Source organism: Chelonia mydas, chromosome 26 (assembly GCF_015237465.2).
Source record: "Chelonia mydas isolate rCheMyd1 chromosome 26, rCheMyd1.pri.v2, whole genome shotgun sequence".
NCBI lineage: Eukaryota > Metazoa > Chordata > Testudines > Cheloniidae > Chelonia > Chelonia mydas.
In genome coordinates this window covers 12,378,013-12,394,887 of record NC_057859.1, presented here as the reverse complement: position 1 = coordinate 12,394,887, position 16,875 = coordinate 12,378,013, and the positions used below count along the sequence as shown (strand labels likewise).

The 16,875-nt window shown below is 43.4% G+C and overlaps 1 protein-coding gene across 2 annotated transcripts in view; it reads right to left on the bottom strand.

The window, feature by feature from the left end:
* SLC4A5 (solute carrier family 4 member 5) overlaps nucleotides 1-14,167 on the bottom strand; it is a 123,670-nt gene extending 109,503 nt beyond the window's left edge. For both annotated transcript variants that reach the window (XM_043536244.1, XM_043536246.1), the window contains exons 1-3: nucleotides 13,285-14,167; nucleotides 12,816-12,951; nucleotides 524-619 (exon numbers count right to left, since the gene is read on the bottom strand). In XM_043536244.1, coding sequence (XP_043392179.1) covers nucleotides 524-596 — 73 coding nt within the window. In that variant the 5' untranslated portion in view covers nucleotides 597-619; nucleotides 12,816-12,951; nucleotides 13,285-14,167. The remainder of the gene's footprint in view (nucleotides 1-523; nucleotides 620-12,815; nucleotides 12,952-13,284) is intronic.
* Between the last annotated feature and the right edge of the window lie 2,708 nt (nucleotides 14,168-16,875).

Sequence of the window (16,875 nt, the reverse complement as noted above, 5' to 3'; positions counted from 1 at the left end):
GCTTTTATATTAAATGTATCTATGTTAACAGTAAGTCTGTGTGTGTTTTGAGAAGCTGATAGAGAATACTTGACTTTGAAGAGTAAGGGTGTGTGAGGAGTGAGATTTTTCTCTTTTCTTCAGAGCAAATACAGTTTTCAATGCCTTGCAATCCCTTTGGTTGTCATGACCCATGAGCTGAGAAACATTGGTCTATGGATAGACAGGGCATTAGACTAGGATTCAGGAGATCTGGGTTCAATTCACAGCTCAGCCACAGAGTCCCTGTGTGCCCATGAACATGTCACTTAGAGCTGTCTGGGGCCTTAGTTCTCCACCTATAAATGGAGATAGCACTTCCCTACCTCCCAGGAGGGTTTGGGAGAACAAATCCATTAATGATTGCGACATGCTGCAGTGATGAGGGCCATATAAGTATGTAGGTAGATCGATCACTGAAGTCAATGGGAGTTTTGCCATTTACTTCAATGGGAGAAGATCAACCTCCAAAGGCAAACTGTGGAATACCTGGAATTTTTCTTACCTTCTTCATCATCGTATCTCTTCCTGGAGTTGCTGAGACCTCTCTCACTCAATCCATCATCCTCATCCATCATGACTGAACCACTAGAGGAAAGAGCTGACGGATTCAAGGGGGAGAATAAAGAAAATAATTAGAACATGGCTTTTAAGAAAAAACAAACATTTTCATTTTAGATCAATAAGAGATTCTTTAGAGAGAGGCATTTGGCTCCACATCAGTGGTAAGAGACGATTATTCAAACGGTCATCTTTTTGGGGTGGGGCCAGCCTTTAGTTTTGTGTTTGTACAGCGCCTGGCAGAGTGGGGCCCAGTCCTTTTTCTAGATGCTCCCGCAATACAAATAAATAATAAATCAATACTGATGAAGGCTGGGGTATCCTGCCGACCCCTGAGGTGGTTCTGCTGGATCTGGGCTAAGACACATTGCTGAATAAAATATTTGTGTGACAGTAGTGCCTACAGACCCCAACAGAGATGGCGGCCATTGTGCTAGGCGCAGTATAGTCAGCTGGTGAGAGACAGTCCTTGCCCCAAGAACTTACAGCCTAAATAGACAAGACAGGCAAAGCATTGGAGAGAGGCAGGTCTCAAGACATTGTTTCATTCTGTGTTTGTACAGGGCCTAGTAAAATGGGTTGCTCGTCCATGATTGGGGCTCCTAGCTTCTACTGCAATGCGCATAAATAATGACAAGGGAAATATTTAATAAACAAGAGGCCTAAATTCACAGATGTGATTGGGTTTTTAATATTTTTGTAAGGGAACTAGCTAGGTTAGGAGGCTTGTAATGAGATACAGAAGCTATCTGAGCTGTAGGGACCTGATCCAACTCCCATTAAAGTCAAGGAAAAGGCTTGCCTTTTTATTATTTGTATTCCTGTAGCATGTAGGGGCTCTATCATGGACCTGGACCCCACTGTGCTAGGCGCTGTACAAACATAGAAAAAAAATGGTCCTTTTGATTCTCATTTGGGCTGCACCAGGCCATACATCACCAAGTTCAAATGTGACTCATGGCAACGGGTAGTCAAAAGCCATTGCTATCACATGTTCATCTGGTGACTTGGGCAACATGAGGGTCTCAGCTCAGTTCCTAGCATCCACATCACAACCACTGATTAACTGGCTGTCTCAACAGAAAGGCCAAGAACTAGACAGGCCATGGAGACTGAACTACACACTCACTCCTAGAGATAGTGACACATATGGCAATTTCCTGAAATATCTTTGGGAGAACTCATTGTGGGTCCGGGACTGTATGAAATTCCACTGGGGAGAGTGACCACAGCCCTCCAGGAACGAAGAACAGTGGCTGGAAGTGGAGGGATGATTAGGCAAATTTACTCAGGTTTTAACATGTCCATAGGGGCACCGCCACCTGGAGAGGCTAACATAGACGGCTTCAAACCAGATTCTCCAGAAGCCACCGGACAAAGAAAGGACTTTTGGATAAATAGCCTGAGTTTAAACTAAGGGCTCTTTCAGATCCAGCCAACAGACAGGACCTTTTGTCCAAGGCAGGGGCCAGGAGTCCCAATCCTTAGGGAAGGGTTGGAAGGACTGACGCCTGTCAGAGCCTGAGATTGGAGTTGGCGGGGGGTGGGAAATGCATGTTTTTTAGCAAGCATGTATGCTTTTAATATGTTTTAACTGTAATGGTTTCCCCTTAAAAGTGCTTGTTTAGAAAGACCTGTGGGCTAACTTGTAACTGCTGGCAATTCCGCTGGTCACAGGCTTTAAAGAGTATGCTGAGCGCAGATGCTGGCCTGGTTAGGCAGACTGGCTTGCAGGGGATATCACAGTTTTCAGAAGCAAAAGGCTAGTTGTTATAGCAGTGGGACTGGGAGACAGAAGGCCTGGGTTCTAGCGCAGACTTTGCTTTGAGACTTCTGGAAAGTCATTCCACCTCTCTGCCGAAGTTACCCTCCCCCCGCAGCATCTGAAAAAATGATACTGACCTCCATTTATGAAGTGCTTTGAGGATGAAAAAAAAAAAAAGTATTTAAAAAGTGATCTACAGACGCAAAGTATTATTGTCCTGCTGCTTCTCTTAAGTGGAATATGCATTTTCATCATGCACCGACACATTTTGGTAAACATTTGCCCAGCTTTTTGCTCATAATTCTCACATACTGTCTTATTTTGAATGGAGTTTTTGCGTTTTCATCAAGAATAGTAATTAGTTTCCTAATTATCTCACCTACACTGATTGCCCTTCACACTTGATGAAGACGAGAGGATGGTACTAGCAGTGGCAGTAAAATCAATGCCTTTGAAAGTCACTTTGAGAGTGGTCAGATAGCCAGCTCTGGGCTCTGAGTACCATTGCAAACTAATGGCCAGCTTTTGTTTTCTCAACAGAAGGCATAAAACATTATCAGAGCTGATCAGTTAAAAAAATAAATAAAGATTTGCAAAATTAATAGTAAATAAAAGTACTGAGTTCAGGTTGTTGAGGGAAACATGGTCATGTTGTTATTCTCTATTTGCATACCAGGTATGTGTGGAAATGAAAAATCTTTACAAATGATTATCTGTCCATATATTCAGACCATTATCCCAGTTTAAAAGCTGCCGTCAGCCAAACAGAATAACCCTGCCATTTATCATCTTATTTATATTACAGTAGCATTGAGAAGCCCCAACCAAGCTTGGGGCTCTATTGTGATCGGTGCTGTGCAAAAATCAATATTAGAGGTAGTCCTTGTCCCACGTCAGTGAATCAGGGTTTATTTACAGTTTTTGTACTGATTTAACTAAATCAATAGGCTTCTTTCTATTTAGTTAAACCAGGGCAACCCCCAAGGGTGGACTGGTTAGAGTGGTATAAAGATGTTTCCGATGGCAAGTGCGTCCACTGACTGAGGAGGTTCTGCTTGAAGTGGCATTTCCCATGTCAGACCAGGTTACAAAACAAGGGGCCTGCTCCAAAGCCTATTGAAATCAATGGGAGTCTTCAAATCAACTTCAGGGCTTTGGATCGGGCTTGGTGCCCAATCTTGCTGCGACTGAATTAAATGGCCTAGCTTCAATGGGAGACCCTAAATGATTCCCTCTTAGAAAGCAGAGCTCTTGGTGTATTTTTGGGCTGAATCCTTAGATCCAGACTACTTCACTATTACACAGGCAAAATGTCTATGGACTCTGTGGGTGTCTTTGCTTACATAAGTGCAGCTGGATTTGATCTTTGTATATGGCCAGGTCCATAAACAAGAACCTGGTCTGTCCATTGCACTTAAGGTACAAGTCAAGGGCATGTTACTAATAAAAAATAAAACTGTTTCTCATTCCTAGATATGGGTGGGAGTGTTCTCTAGATTATCTTTTTTTTTTTTTTTTTTTTTTAAATTCATATTGGTGGGCTTGGCCCTAAAAAGTGAATCAATTTCAACCTCCTGGAACCCTACAAAAACAAACCAGCATGACAGCCCAACACACCGAGTAACCCTACAAAAACCAAGCCATTCGGCACAGCCCCATCACTCAAAAGTAGCCTCACAATAACAAGCCAATGAGCGCAGCCAAATATTCACCGTAATTGGAGAATTAAATTTAAAAAAAAAAAAAAAACACAAACAAAAAAGATAATAACCACACATCCCTTACAGAACACTTTTCCGCATAGATCTCAGGGTGCCTTTCAAAAGGTGGGTCAGTGTCATTAGCCAGAGCTGACAGAGGAGGAGCTAATATCACAGTAGAGAACAGAATTTGGGTTTCTTGACTGCCAGCCTAGTCCTGAGCCGTTGACATACACTGCCTCCCCAGTGGAGGAAGAAGGCTCAAAGTGTTTCAGATAAGAATTTTATTCAGGCCATAGAGATTAATAAATGCATATTGCAACATTCTTAAAAAAAATACAATTTATTGGGTCCGATTTTCAGGATGCTGAGATGCAAATTGCTCAGTTTGGGTATTCAGTTACCATAACTACGTGTGCCAGATTGGGTATTTGCATGTGCCAGTGTGTGTATCTAGCACCATTTATGTAGATAAACACCTTCTTTTGGATATACAATTGTGCACACAGTGAGTGCTCAAATTGCACTAGTGCAAATGTAATCTGACATCAGGCCTTGATTTCATGAAACTAAGGTTATCTGGTTATATTCCAGGATTTGAAGTGAAGATGAGAAAGTGATGTTAGAAAATGTGTGATGGGAAACAATAACAGGTACAGTGAGGAACAGAAAGGGTCTAGCCAATATAAATGTCAGACTAGGATTTGGGATGGGTGACTCAGCTGATAGATAAGAGAACCTGAAACCGTGACAGCCCCTTCTAGCTCACCCTCAAAGAAATCCCGACAATCTGAAACCAAGCAACCACATAAATAAGCTTAATCCAAATCAGAATTTACTCCTTGAGAAGTGAGAATAGTCAGAGACTATGAGGTCCATAAGGGACTTGGTTATTGATATCAATTGTATATGGAAGGTGCTTAGATACTAGGTGATGGAGGACCATATAAAACCCTAAGGCCACTTAAAAGCTTTGCTGGCATAGCTATGTTGGTTAGGGGTGTGATCTTTTATTTATTTAAGACATGACCTAGCTATGCCTGCAAGAACCCTAATATATGCAGTTACACCAGAAAAAAACCCCCAAAAAACACAAACAAAAACCCACAGATTTTGCTGATATAACTTATTTTGTTTGCCGAACCAGGAAAAGCTACACAAACCAAAGGATTTATTTTGCTACTACAATTGCATCTACACCAGGAAGTTTTTACCACTATAGCTATACTGGCAAAACTTTTAAGGGTACATAAGAACAGCCATATTAAGTCAGACCAAGGGTCCATCTAGCCTAGTGTCCGGTCTTGTGACAGTGGCCAATGCCAGGTGCCTCTGAGGGAATGAACAGAGCAGGTAATCAAGTGATCCATTCCCTGTTGCCCATTTCCAGCTTCTGGCAAACAGAGGCTAGGGACACCATTCCTGCCCATCCTGGCTAACAGCCATTGATGGACCTATCCTCCATGAATGTATCTAGTTCTTTTTTGAACCCTGTTATAGTCTTGACCTTCACAACATCCTCTGGCAAGGAGTTCCACAGGTTAACTGTGTGTTGTGTGAAAAATTACTTCCTTTTGTTTGTTAATAGGCAGCAGCTTTAAAACAAGACCAGGCCAAAGGCAGAAAGGAAAAGGCAGCGATGGGGCATGAAAGGAGGGCAAAGAAACAAGTGATAGGTACCAGAGATGTAGAAGGGAGTGAAAGGAATGGACTGGAAGGGTAGACTTCCTATACCATATATAGTGTATGAAATAACAATCCCTTCTAAACCGAAGGTAAATCAAGTCTAATTCCATCCTGGGGTCTTCAACAAGCCATCTGAGCTTAACTCTTCTGATCTATGATGTCTGGTATTAGGATGTGCTGCCATGAAGTTGTGCTCTTTCTAAATGCCTTTTTGAGTAGGGAGTCTTCTGAAGGGACACATTTTGCATCTCTGCAAAGGGCCCTTGTTAACATGGCCACCAAGACTCTGGTAAACAGGAACAAATATAACCTGCATCCTGATTGTATGCGGCGTTATTCTCTTGTCCTTTTCTTCTGGTTCACTAAGAGAGAGATCCAGACAAAGCTGTTTCTATGGTCTGTTCTACACTTATCGGCAATCCGGCGAGGATGATCTCTTTCACGTGTTTTATTTTTCATGGGTCCTTTGGTGACTGAGGAGTCCGATCCTTGAGCCACAGGCTCATTGGCAGACATTGTAAGTGGTTTTGGAAGACAGGGTCGGGCCACGATCGCTCCATGACAGTTGTCTTTCCTGTCTTTTCCAGTCTTTTTCTGTAACCAGGGCAAGGCAATTTTCCTCAAAAGTGGACCTTCCCTCTCTGACAAGTCTTCCCCAGTTACCCCTCTCCTGGGCTGCTGTCTCCCAGTGCGTGGCGTCACTTATACCAACATAGCTATACCAGTCACGGATGTGCAAAAAAAAAAAACAAAAACCCTACACCTTCTAGTGATGCAGCTATGGCAACAAACCCCCTAGTGTGGATGTACTTATGCCATTAGAAGAGAGTGTTTGTCGGCACAGCTAGTGTGGTCAGGGAAGTGGTGTTCCTGTACTGGCAGAAAAAACCTTCTGTTGACAGATGCTGCATCTACATTAGGCGGCTAAAACACCTTCTGTTGACACCCGAGGCCCCTACACTGGGGCCTATGCTGCCACAGGCCCTGTAGTGTAGACGCAGCGGACTATAAGTATTCTTTAGAGAGATTCATAATTAAACACATGTACATTTACTGCCCATGAAGACGTTTCGGGGAATGTTGCGAGCAAACGAAAAAGCGGGCGTGACACAATGGAAAATGCTTCTCAAATATGCCGGCTAACATGCTCTATCCATCAACACGGCCACATTTGGAATGTTTCTACATATCTAGATTCACGTGTGCACGCAGATATTTTTGTTAGCTTCAGATGTTTTAATCTCAATGTACAGAATTTTATCTGCTTATACGGTCTCCATCACAGTTGTATCCAAGCCCTGGCCTCTACAAAATTACAGCATGTCAGTTTAACTACATCACTCTGGGGTGTGGAAAAATCCACATGGATTATAATGACCGAATCCCCGGTGTAGATAGCTTGACGGGAGGGCTTCTCCCATCGACATAGCTACCGCCTCTCGGGGAGGAGAAGTACCTATGCCGACTGGAGAAGCTCGCCCTTCGGCGTAAGTAGCATCTTCACTCTGTACACATTGGTGCCGTGCTGTAAGCGTAGAAACCCCTTGAGTAGCTGCCAAGCATTTCAAAATAGAAATAACGTTCTCTCTCCAGCTTCCAAGCCTACGGGAGAAAAACGCAGTTCAATAGTAACTGCTGATGTAGTGGCTCAATGTAACTGCTGATTATCGCCTTGTTTTAAACATTTGGAGAGATTCCCACAGCATGAGGCTGGTGCTCCTAGAGTTTCTATTTGTACAATAGAAAGATATAAACATTGGGGAGGGGAATTTCCTAGCGTTTATGTGCATGAGTAGAATTTATAGACACTGACAACAGGCACTCTAGCAATAAAAAGAGAGAGAGAGAGAGAGAGGGGGTCTCTTCAGATTAAAATACATAACATCTAAAAGTCACTCATATTCCACAAGAGCATTCCTTCAAAAATCATGACAACTATGTGATAGATTATTGTAGGGCAAGAGAAAAAAACAAACATTACTTTTCTTAGAGGAGCTGTCATCTTATTACATACCAAAGTGATACAATTAAAGGTACAACACCAATAACAGTGAAGCAAATCCATTGAGGACCCTGGGTATTTACTCGAGCGGCTAGCCCGTGCCACCATGGCTATCATTATTCGGGCTAGCTGGATCAGAGCTAGCTCAGGTGTCTCTACGCATGCTGCAGTCACACCTCTGACTGCAGTGGAGACTTACCCTAAAACGCACCTTAGTTGAACTTTATTACACAGATGTTACTAACCGGCACTGTTTGGACCCACAACGTTCCATACAAGAGCTCTAGTTTTAATAAGCAACCTTACCTTCTAATCCCTTGAAATGTTCAAAACTAAGCAGAAGGGGGATGTCCAGCAGCCGATCTGCAAAAGCTCTAGGATGAAAGAGAGTCCTGGGTGCTGCAGGGTGAGGAAGCCTAGTTTGTCTTGACAGAGAAAACTACTGATGAAAGCGTGGTATTGACTTCTAATGTCAAAGGCGCTAGTTAAAATGTGTTTTGGGCAATGTTGATTGACTTTTAGAGGGGAGCGGCATCACACCACATCACAGGACACAAATAGATCTCAGTGGAGGATGTGACATGCGAACAAGCGAGGACCTAGCCTTGTACAAATCATAACAACAAATGCAGGGAAAACCAGCAAGAGCATAAAAACAGAGCCATCAAATTCTAACCTGGTCCCTCTTCTGTGCTGCCCAGGGCATCCTGTCTTGGGCGCATCAGTCTTGCTTAGACTGTCATTTCCCCCCTTTGGACAGTAACTGTCTTCATTTAGCGTTTTGTACAGTGTAAAATATGCTATCAGCGCTTAAGAAATGATCAACAGTAATACTAATGAAGCAAAGTTGTATTGCACAGGATGGTCCAATAAAACCTATACACGAAAAGCCCCACTGAAGTCTATGGCAGCCTGATCAGATCAGGCTCATGGGCTTTTAGATTACAGTTACTTTTTAAAAATAAAAACAGATAATTACATTCCAGGCCATTTAGCAATCTCCGAATTTTGTCTTTTTTTGTGAAATGTTCACAAAATGAGAGCTTCCACCCCAACTGCCCCCCGCAAGAACACCCAACTTTGAAATGCAAAACAAACAAACAAAAACGATTTTCACTGAAATTGCATTTTGAAAAGTGAAAAATTTTGAAGGTTTCACCCGAGTATCAAACCAATTTTTGCTGAAAATGGGCCCAATTTCCACTCCCTAATGGCCTTCCAAAAGAAATAATGGAACTAACATGACATTTGCGGCCACCACATTATTCACTCTGCTTGCGTGTTGCATCCCTTCCCTCCCACTCCACGTCATTCTTGTCTATTCAGATGACAAGTTTGGTTCTTTGGACAGCACCTAGAACTATGGAGTCCTTGTCCATGACTGAGGCTCCTAGGCATCCAAACAACAAATAAAAACCCTGATTTAGGATAGCGGGGCTAAAAATAGCAGTGTAGACACTGGGATCAGAATGGAGCCTCAGCTCTGAGAACCCTGCGAGACCTGGGCTCTGAGACCTTTTAGCTCCAAAGGCTGGGCCCTGCGAGCCTGAGTTAGCTGACCCAGGCTCTGAGGATCGGTGCTGAGGGGGTTTTGATTGCAGCGTAGACATACCCTAAGCATCCGCAGGATCTGGCCCTTTCAATTAGGCTTCTGTTCCTACGTCACTTAGATGCCACGAAGGGTCCGATTCTGCAAGGTGCTGAGCACCCTCAACGCATACAGAGTTCAATAAGGATGGAGGGCACTCAGCACTCACAGGATCTGGAGTTAAACACGCCGTTGTGAAGTCCAGTCTCCTGAATTGCACAAATGATGATGTAGGTGCAGCCATACCAGTGACAGGGTCCCTGTCCTGGCAGAGGAGGGACTCCCAAAAAACCAAGCTGAGAGTAACCTCTGCCTCCGCTCTCTCTGAGGCAGGAGCGCAGGCGCTGAGAATGAACTGCTGTGTGATGCAGGGCTTTGCAGGCGTCCATCAGCTGCTTGCAATGGCTGCAAGTCTGGCCCCACTGTGATATACAGAAAACCACTGCCCATCAACCCTTCTCTGTTTGAATGAGGACCTTTGTCACTGCGCTGACTGCACAGAGGTCTGGACCAAAACCACGGATTAGAACCACCGCCTAAGATCTTATGTTTGTTGGGACCATTAGAAATAGGGACCAGCTGGAAAATTCTGATTTTTAACACCCTAGAGTTCTGATGTGTTGAGCTAGTATTTTTCATTTGGGTTTCTCTCAAATGGAACCGTGCATTTCCAATGGGCTTCTGTCCTAAATCCTCCATGGATTCAAATTCTGATCTCAGTCTTGAGTTTGTTATGATCTCACCAAATGGGTAAGTTTCATATGGCTTTAGGTTTTACTGAGATTATTGCACACATCCCTGTGCTTTACATGGAGACATCCATTTATATGCACACACATACACACACAGATTATCTGAGCTGTCCAGTTTTATTTCACGCCTGGGCTGTTCAGATCTACTTATCCTTTTAACATGAAATATCAATAAATCTGCATCACAGCTGTCAATATAATTTCTGGATAGCTAGTCACATTGGTAAGGAGAAACAGGAATGGGAAGTGACATTTTTCAGCTTAAGATAATGTGATAGGGGCTTCCCCGCTCCCCCAATTCCTTTTGGGAGATTATTCCACACTCTCTTTTCCTGATATTTGGCCTAAAACTTCTTTTGCTTAGTATCATCCCCCTGGTGATAGTTAAACACCATCCTGCACCGTTTTGCTCCCTCCTGAGTGTTTTAGCCCTTCCAAAACTTGTACACAATTTTCTTGGAATTGTGGTCCTCAATGGAAAATGAAGACGATCCATTTCTGGAGACAAAATTACATGGTAATCAGGAATAATCCTGCATTCACTGCGGGGGATGGACTTGCCTCTTACTCCTAGATACCTTTCCCATCTCTACTTCCTATGGTTCTGGTATTCTAAAGGCTAAAGCAGCGGGACTAGGAGCCAGGACTCCTGGGTTCTCTTTCTGATTAACTTTTCTGTACCAATCTGTAGCATTTACTCACTTCACAGGAAGAAAAGGAGTACTTGTGGCACCTTAGAGACTAACAAATTTATTTGAGCATAAGCTTTCGTGAGCTACAGCTCACTTCATCGGATAAGCATCCAATGAAGTGAGCTGTAGCTCACGAAAGCTTATGCTCAAATAGATTTGTTAGTAATTGTGGCTCCTTAGAGACGAAGGTGCCACAAGTACTCCTTTTCTTTTTGCGAATACAGACTAACACGGCTGTTACTCTGAAACCTGTCACTTCATAGGGATGTTCTGAGTCTTAATTAGTTTTTCCTAACGTGTATGGTGCCAGGGATCTCAAAACAAATTCAATCTTACACCCCATCCCCGGTTAGTGGTCTCACAACGATAAATTACATCTTTAAACAGTTTGCAAATCCATTTCTCTGGAGACTCCTTACATCCCAAACTTCTGACCTGCTTTGAAAAGTGCCATTGCAGAAAAACCAAACCTGGCCCCAAACCATTTCTTTACTCCTCATGTGGATTCCTCCCCACCCTATGCCCTGAATTTATACTGATCTGAGGTGCAAGATGGGTCCTGTATCAGTCACAGGTTTAAGGTCCAATATCATTAGTTTAAAGGGCTGGATATCCCAGAGAAGAATCCTCCCTTTGCACAGCATTTGTTTCTAACCTTGGTAAATTGGAAAGCATCATACTAACACTGACATTCTGGGTTTAGGTCATTCAAGAGTTTCATTCATTATTTTTATATTACTGTGGCCCCTACATACTGCAAGCAAGATCAGAGCTCTATTTCTTCTAGATGCTTTATATTCAAGCTGGTCAGGAATTTTTCAGTAAAATGCTAATTTGTTTAAACCAAAACTTTTCACGAGAATCAGTTTCAACAAAGTTAGGCATGCAAAAAGATTTTCAAAACATCCCATTTTGACATTTTCGTTTTCCAGTTCCAAATAACTTTGTTTTCACATGTACGCTAATTATAGAAAGTTTTTAAATAGTAAAAAAAAAAAAAAAAAAAAAATAATCAAATATTTAAAAATGATCAAAACTAAACATTTTGATTGATCCCCCCACCCCCTCAGATTTTCAGTTTGTAGAAGTTTTCAAAACTTTGATTTTTGGTCCCAATTTGGGCTGGGAAAAATTTCTGAAATCTCAAAAACGTTAATGGGATAGAGAAATCATTTCCTGTCAAGCTCTCCTGTGTAGACACACAGGAAGACACAGTCTACACCACAAAGATTTTACAAGACAAGACGGACAAATGGTAGGAGAAAAGAAATCTCTCCGTTTTGCAGATGGGAAGCTGAGGCACAAGAGAGGAAGTGACTTGACCAAGGTCACACAGGGAGTCTCAGGCAGAGGTGGGAGTTCAATCCAGATCCCCCAAGTCCAGTTCATCACCTTAACCACAAGACCAGTGCTCCACACCCCATTTTGAACTCCCTGCTAGCAGGGAATCTCAATTGCTCGACCTCAAGTTAACCTGGACACCAACAATTCTTAGTCCTTGTCTATTACCTAGGGAGGTGGTAGAATCTCCTTCCTTAGAGGTTTTTAAGGTCAGGCTTGACAAAGCCCTGGCTGGGATGATTTAACTGGGACTTGGTCCTGCTTTGAGCAGGGGGTTGGACTAGATGACCTTCTGGGGTCCCTTCCAACCCTGATATTCTATGATTCTATGATTCTATGATTCTATAACAAAGTGACAATATGCAACAGTTCTGCCCCCAGAGAAATGCTACATACTAAATTACAATGCAACCATTTTTATTAGTAGATTTTTTTTTAAAGCGCTGACACTAGGATTTTGAGAGGCTCCGGGGCCAACTCACTTTTAGTACCACTGAAGCTGCACCCTGTTTATGCCAAACGTGGGCCTGTCCCTTTGTCTGAAGGACCAGATTTCTCTCTGAATTGTATCTTAAGAATAGTTTAGTGAAAAGCAGAAGGAGATGGTATTCTTCCTGTCCACAAGATGGTACTACAGTCCCACACTTTCCCTCACCGCATGCCATGCAGCAATGGGCTGTTGGTGCAGTCCACATCATTACTCACTTTACCTTGTGTGTTTTTCAGGCTCCATTTTTCTTCAGCCTTTGTGAAACCTCCACATTCCCAGATCTCTCCATGGCTGTCATCTCACAGCTGGGCCTCTCCAAGCAAGCGCCTGGGTGAGCGCTACTGAAAAGGTTACTCCTGAAACGTTAAGGGGAGAGGGGAAAAAAAAAAAAAAAAAAGGTCACATAGCTCAAAAAAATGTCTATAAATTGCTTTTGAAAAGTACTTATATGCCTGAGAGCGCAGACACTTTCCTGAACACAATCCCATTTTTAAAAGCTGTAAGTATTATTATTAATCTTCACTGGGAGAATTCTAAAGGGCTCTTTAATCTAGTGGAAAAAGGCAGAACAAGAACCAATGTCTGGAAGCTGAAGTCAGACAAATACAAATTAGAAGTGAGGCGCACATTTATAGCAGGGAGGATGACTAACCATTGGAGCAAGCTACCAAGGGAAGTGGTTTACTCACCATTTCTTGCTATCTTCAAGTCAAGCCTGGATGCCTTTCTAGGAGATATGCTAGAGCCAAACACAGGTTATTAGGCTCAGCACAGGGGTAACTGACTGCAGTTTAACGGCCTGGGCTGTTTAGACTGCCCTTCTGGCCTTAAATAATAAATCCATGGAGTTTACGTACAAACAGTGTACTCATAAACGCGGCATCTTCATGCTCAGCAGATCTGCCCCTTACAAGTGCTGTGCTTTTGCACTGGCTCTGCACAGGGGTGAGTTGCTCTACCCAGCTGAGTCACTTCTGCTGATTTTAATGAGACACAGATGCTTGCCTTGTTATCCCTGAGCAGCAGCTGCAGCTATCGGAGGGTCAGCTAGATTCTCAGCAGGCTCATGCATCAACCACAGAGCAAACAGCGAGGGTCGGACTGCAGAATCTTTATCCCTGCCAAAGATGTAAGCAGCAGCAAGAACAGTGTCGGCTTTTCAGAGTCCAGGCTCTGTTTGCAGGGCTAGCCCTTAGAAAAATCATCCTTTGTCTTATAAGCTGAGTGAATGCAATTGGGAGAGACTAATATTTGAGCCCCTTATCTGATTCATCACATGCTCTGGTTTCTCCTGTCTCTAACCTGATTCCTCCCTTACCTATGAATGGGATTGCTGTGGGAACTCCACCCCTCTCTCCATTCAGACACTCCTCTTAAGGGCAGGGCTCTCCTAACTCTGTGTAATTAACACACACTCTACTTATAATCACTATGCAGAGCTTAATATTCCCTTCTATTTATACTGCATATTCCATCTGAAGGATTTCAAGATTTCTGGAAAGTCAGCTCTGTCCTTCTCCCATTGATGCCTCAGGAGTTTTCCCTCTGACTTTAATGGCTTGCAGGCCTGTAACGTACATGGATAGCATCCCCATTCTCCTGGGCCCCATGTAGAATGCAATCTGCGGCTTCACAAAGAAACGCACCATTTCCCTTCCTGACACGTTATTACATAAACTGTTACTGTCCGTCCCCCCCCGGCTGTTCTTACAGACTTATGGCTAGGTGACTGCAGGAGAGGAGAAGCAGCCAGCTGGGTTTCCTAGGGCCGGCCAGTTATTCCGGGACAAGGATACCCCTGTCCCACAGAGCAACAAAGCCTTGCAGAAGGGATAGTGCTTGTAGCTATCTTTCAGAGTGCCTGAGCTTGTCAGGAGGGAGAACACTTGTAGCTGCAACCAGGCAGGAGTGTTGCCATCCAGAGACTGATGCCCTGAAAAGTCAGCCCTGGGAAGGCAATTTAGTTCCTTGCTTAAAAATGAACTATATGCTAGTCACGGCAAATAAAAGTACTTGGCACACAGAGCACACTTGGGTCCTACTGATTAAATACTCATTGCCTAGAGCGCTGGTTACTTACTAGACTGCACAGCAGAGAACATTTTAAAGACAAATGATGCCTACTGCCTGTACTTCATTTAAGGAAAAGTAGAGTAAGCCGAACGGTCCATCCACGGATGATCATTTGGACTTGGTAATTGACAGGAAAGGTGCATGCCATATTTATTTAGTTGTGTTCATTTGGAACACAATTATTGGTGGAATTATTCATTGCAAATAATGGCTGTTGCAAATGTAGCCTTTCTTTCCTGCTCATGAACTCACCCTGACTTTTGCCAGCGTATCCACGATTTGCCATGTAGTTTCAGTGAACAATTCTCAACCTATCAGTTATTCATAAACTGTTCACTTTGATTATTTCACTATTTGCAGTGGGGGGCTGGTGACTTACTTATGAGCTTTTGCTAGATAGCTAAACTTTTTTAAAAGTGGAGAACAAAAAAGTGCATAACAAATTCTATGAATTTTTGAATTAATACTAATTTACGCTATAATTCACAAAACTCCAAGTAACCGCCACTTGGTGGAATACTTGGCAATCCCGTAAACAACAGTGAACTGAACTTGATTGATAGATAACACAACTGGCTGGGGAAACTGATATGTTTGGTGATTTTTTAGAAACCTTTCCTACAAATTCCAAAATTTTTTCAAAATTTCATCAGAATTCTTCAAAAGTGGAAAAATTCTGACTGGCTGGGTGTCATCATTCTAGTTTGACTCAGCCCACCCCACGCCGGTGGGCATGGCATCGCAAGTGAGCCCTCAGCTGGTTTTCCCCTCAGCAAGGGTATGAGCAAGTCCAAACACCAAGTGAAATTCTAAAGCTAAATGCTACCCCTTCGTGCAGGGTTTCCTTTATTCACAGAAAAGCCAAAGCAGAACATAAACAAAACTTTCACCCCAACATCTCCATGGGATGACTAGGTCAATCTTAGGCCATATCTGCCACCTGAGGCCAATGATCACCTCTACAGGCTCTTCCCATGGGGTTCTCTTGGTTCCAGTCTCTGCCTCTGGGGTTAGGCCTCTTGCTCCTACTGGAGTAATATCCTTCTCTGGAGATGTCCATCCACTGTGCCTCTTCTCCAGAGATAGCAGGTGATCCTTGACAGGTCAGGCTTCTGAGAAGCGTCTGGGAGACCTCCTGGATGAGACCAGGTCCTCTTAGATACCTGCCGACCCCGGCCCCCCTCTCTAGGAGCACCCTCTTACAGGCTCCCCAATCTGGAAGGTCCCCCGGGGAGCTCAGCTCACCCAGACTTTTTCTGGGCACTCCCCTCCATAGGAGCCTGCCATCTCCCCTTGGAGTACCCCTCTAACTGAGCTTGGGGAATGTTTATTAGGTCCAGGTGCTCGTTTACTAATCAACCATCTGGGGCAGCCAATAACTCCAGGTGGGGCCTTCATAAGGCAGTCATGGGCAGAGTGGGCTCTAGCTCCCCAAAAAGAGCAGATTCCCTGGGATGTTTTGGTTGAGAACATGAAAAAAAAAAGCCAAAATGTCATCAGTGTACATTTTTTTTAATAAAAAAATTTCAACAAAAATGTGACTGAAAAATGGAAATTGTAAAATTTCAACCCTCTCTAATGGAGAGCAATTATTTTTAGATTTGTGACGAAGGCTCCCATGTATGACTGACTGTATTAATGAAAATCTTGCTTATTGTGATACTTTGTTCACAGCGAGGCAGAACGAAGGTCTCAGGTGGCTGGATTTCATTGGAATGCCATTATCTATGTATGCAGCAGCTCCATGGGAGTTTCTGCAAACATTCAGGATGAAATCCTAGCCTCTTTGAAGTCAATGGCAAACATCCCCCTGGGGCCAGGACGTCACCCTCAATACTTAAGCCTCGTAAACCCGCTCTGAAGCAAGTGAAATGCAACATACCTGTTAAATAGCTGGTGCTGCAGAGAGGTTAAGCAGCACCATTGAATCAGTGGTGGAGCTGGGAACAGACATCCTGACTTCATGTTCTGTATTATAATCACTAGACCATGCTAGCAATCCTAATTATAGCAAAGCCTCCCCCACCGTTAGGGTGAAGTAAAGGGCGGCGGGAGAATGAAGAGAGATGAGAGACTTCTCTGCATGAAGATTCCTCTGTGTATGGTGCTTACCATCAGCCATCTCCATCCTGAGGGCCATAGCTGGCTTGGTCTCCATTCAGAATACTTCTGCTATTGTTGACTGCTTATCAAACTGCAAAAACGAA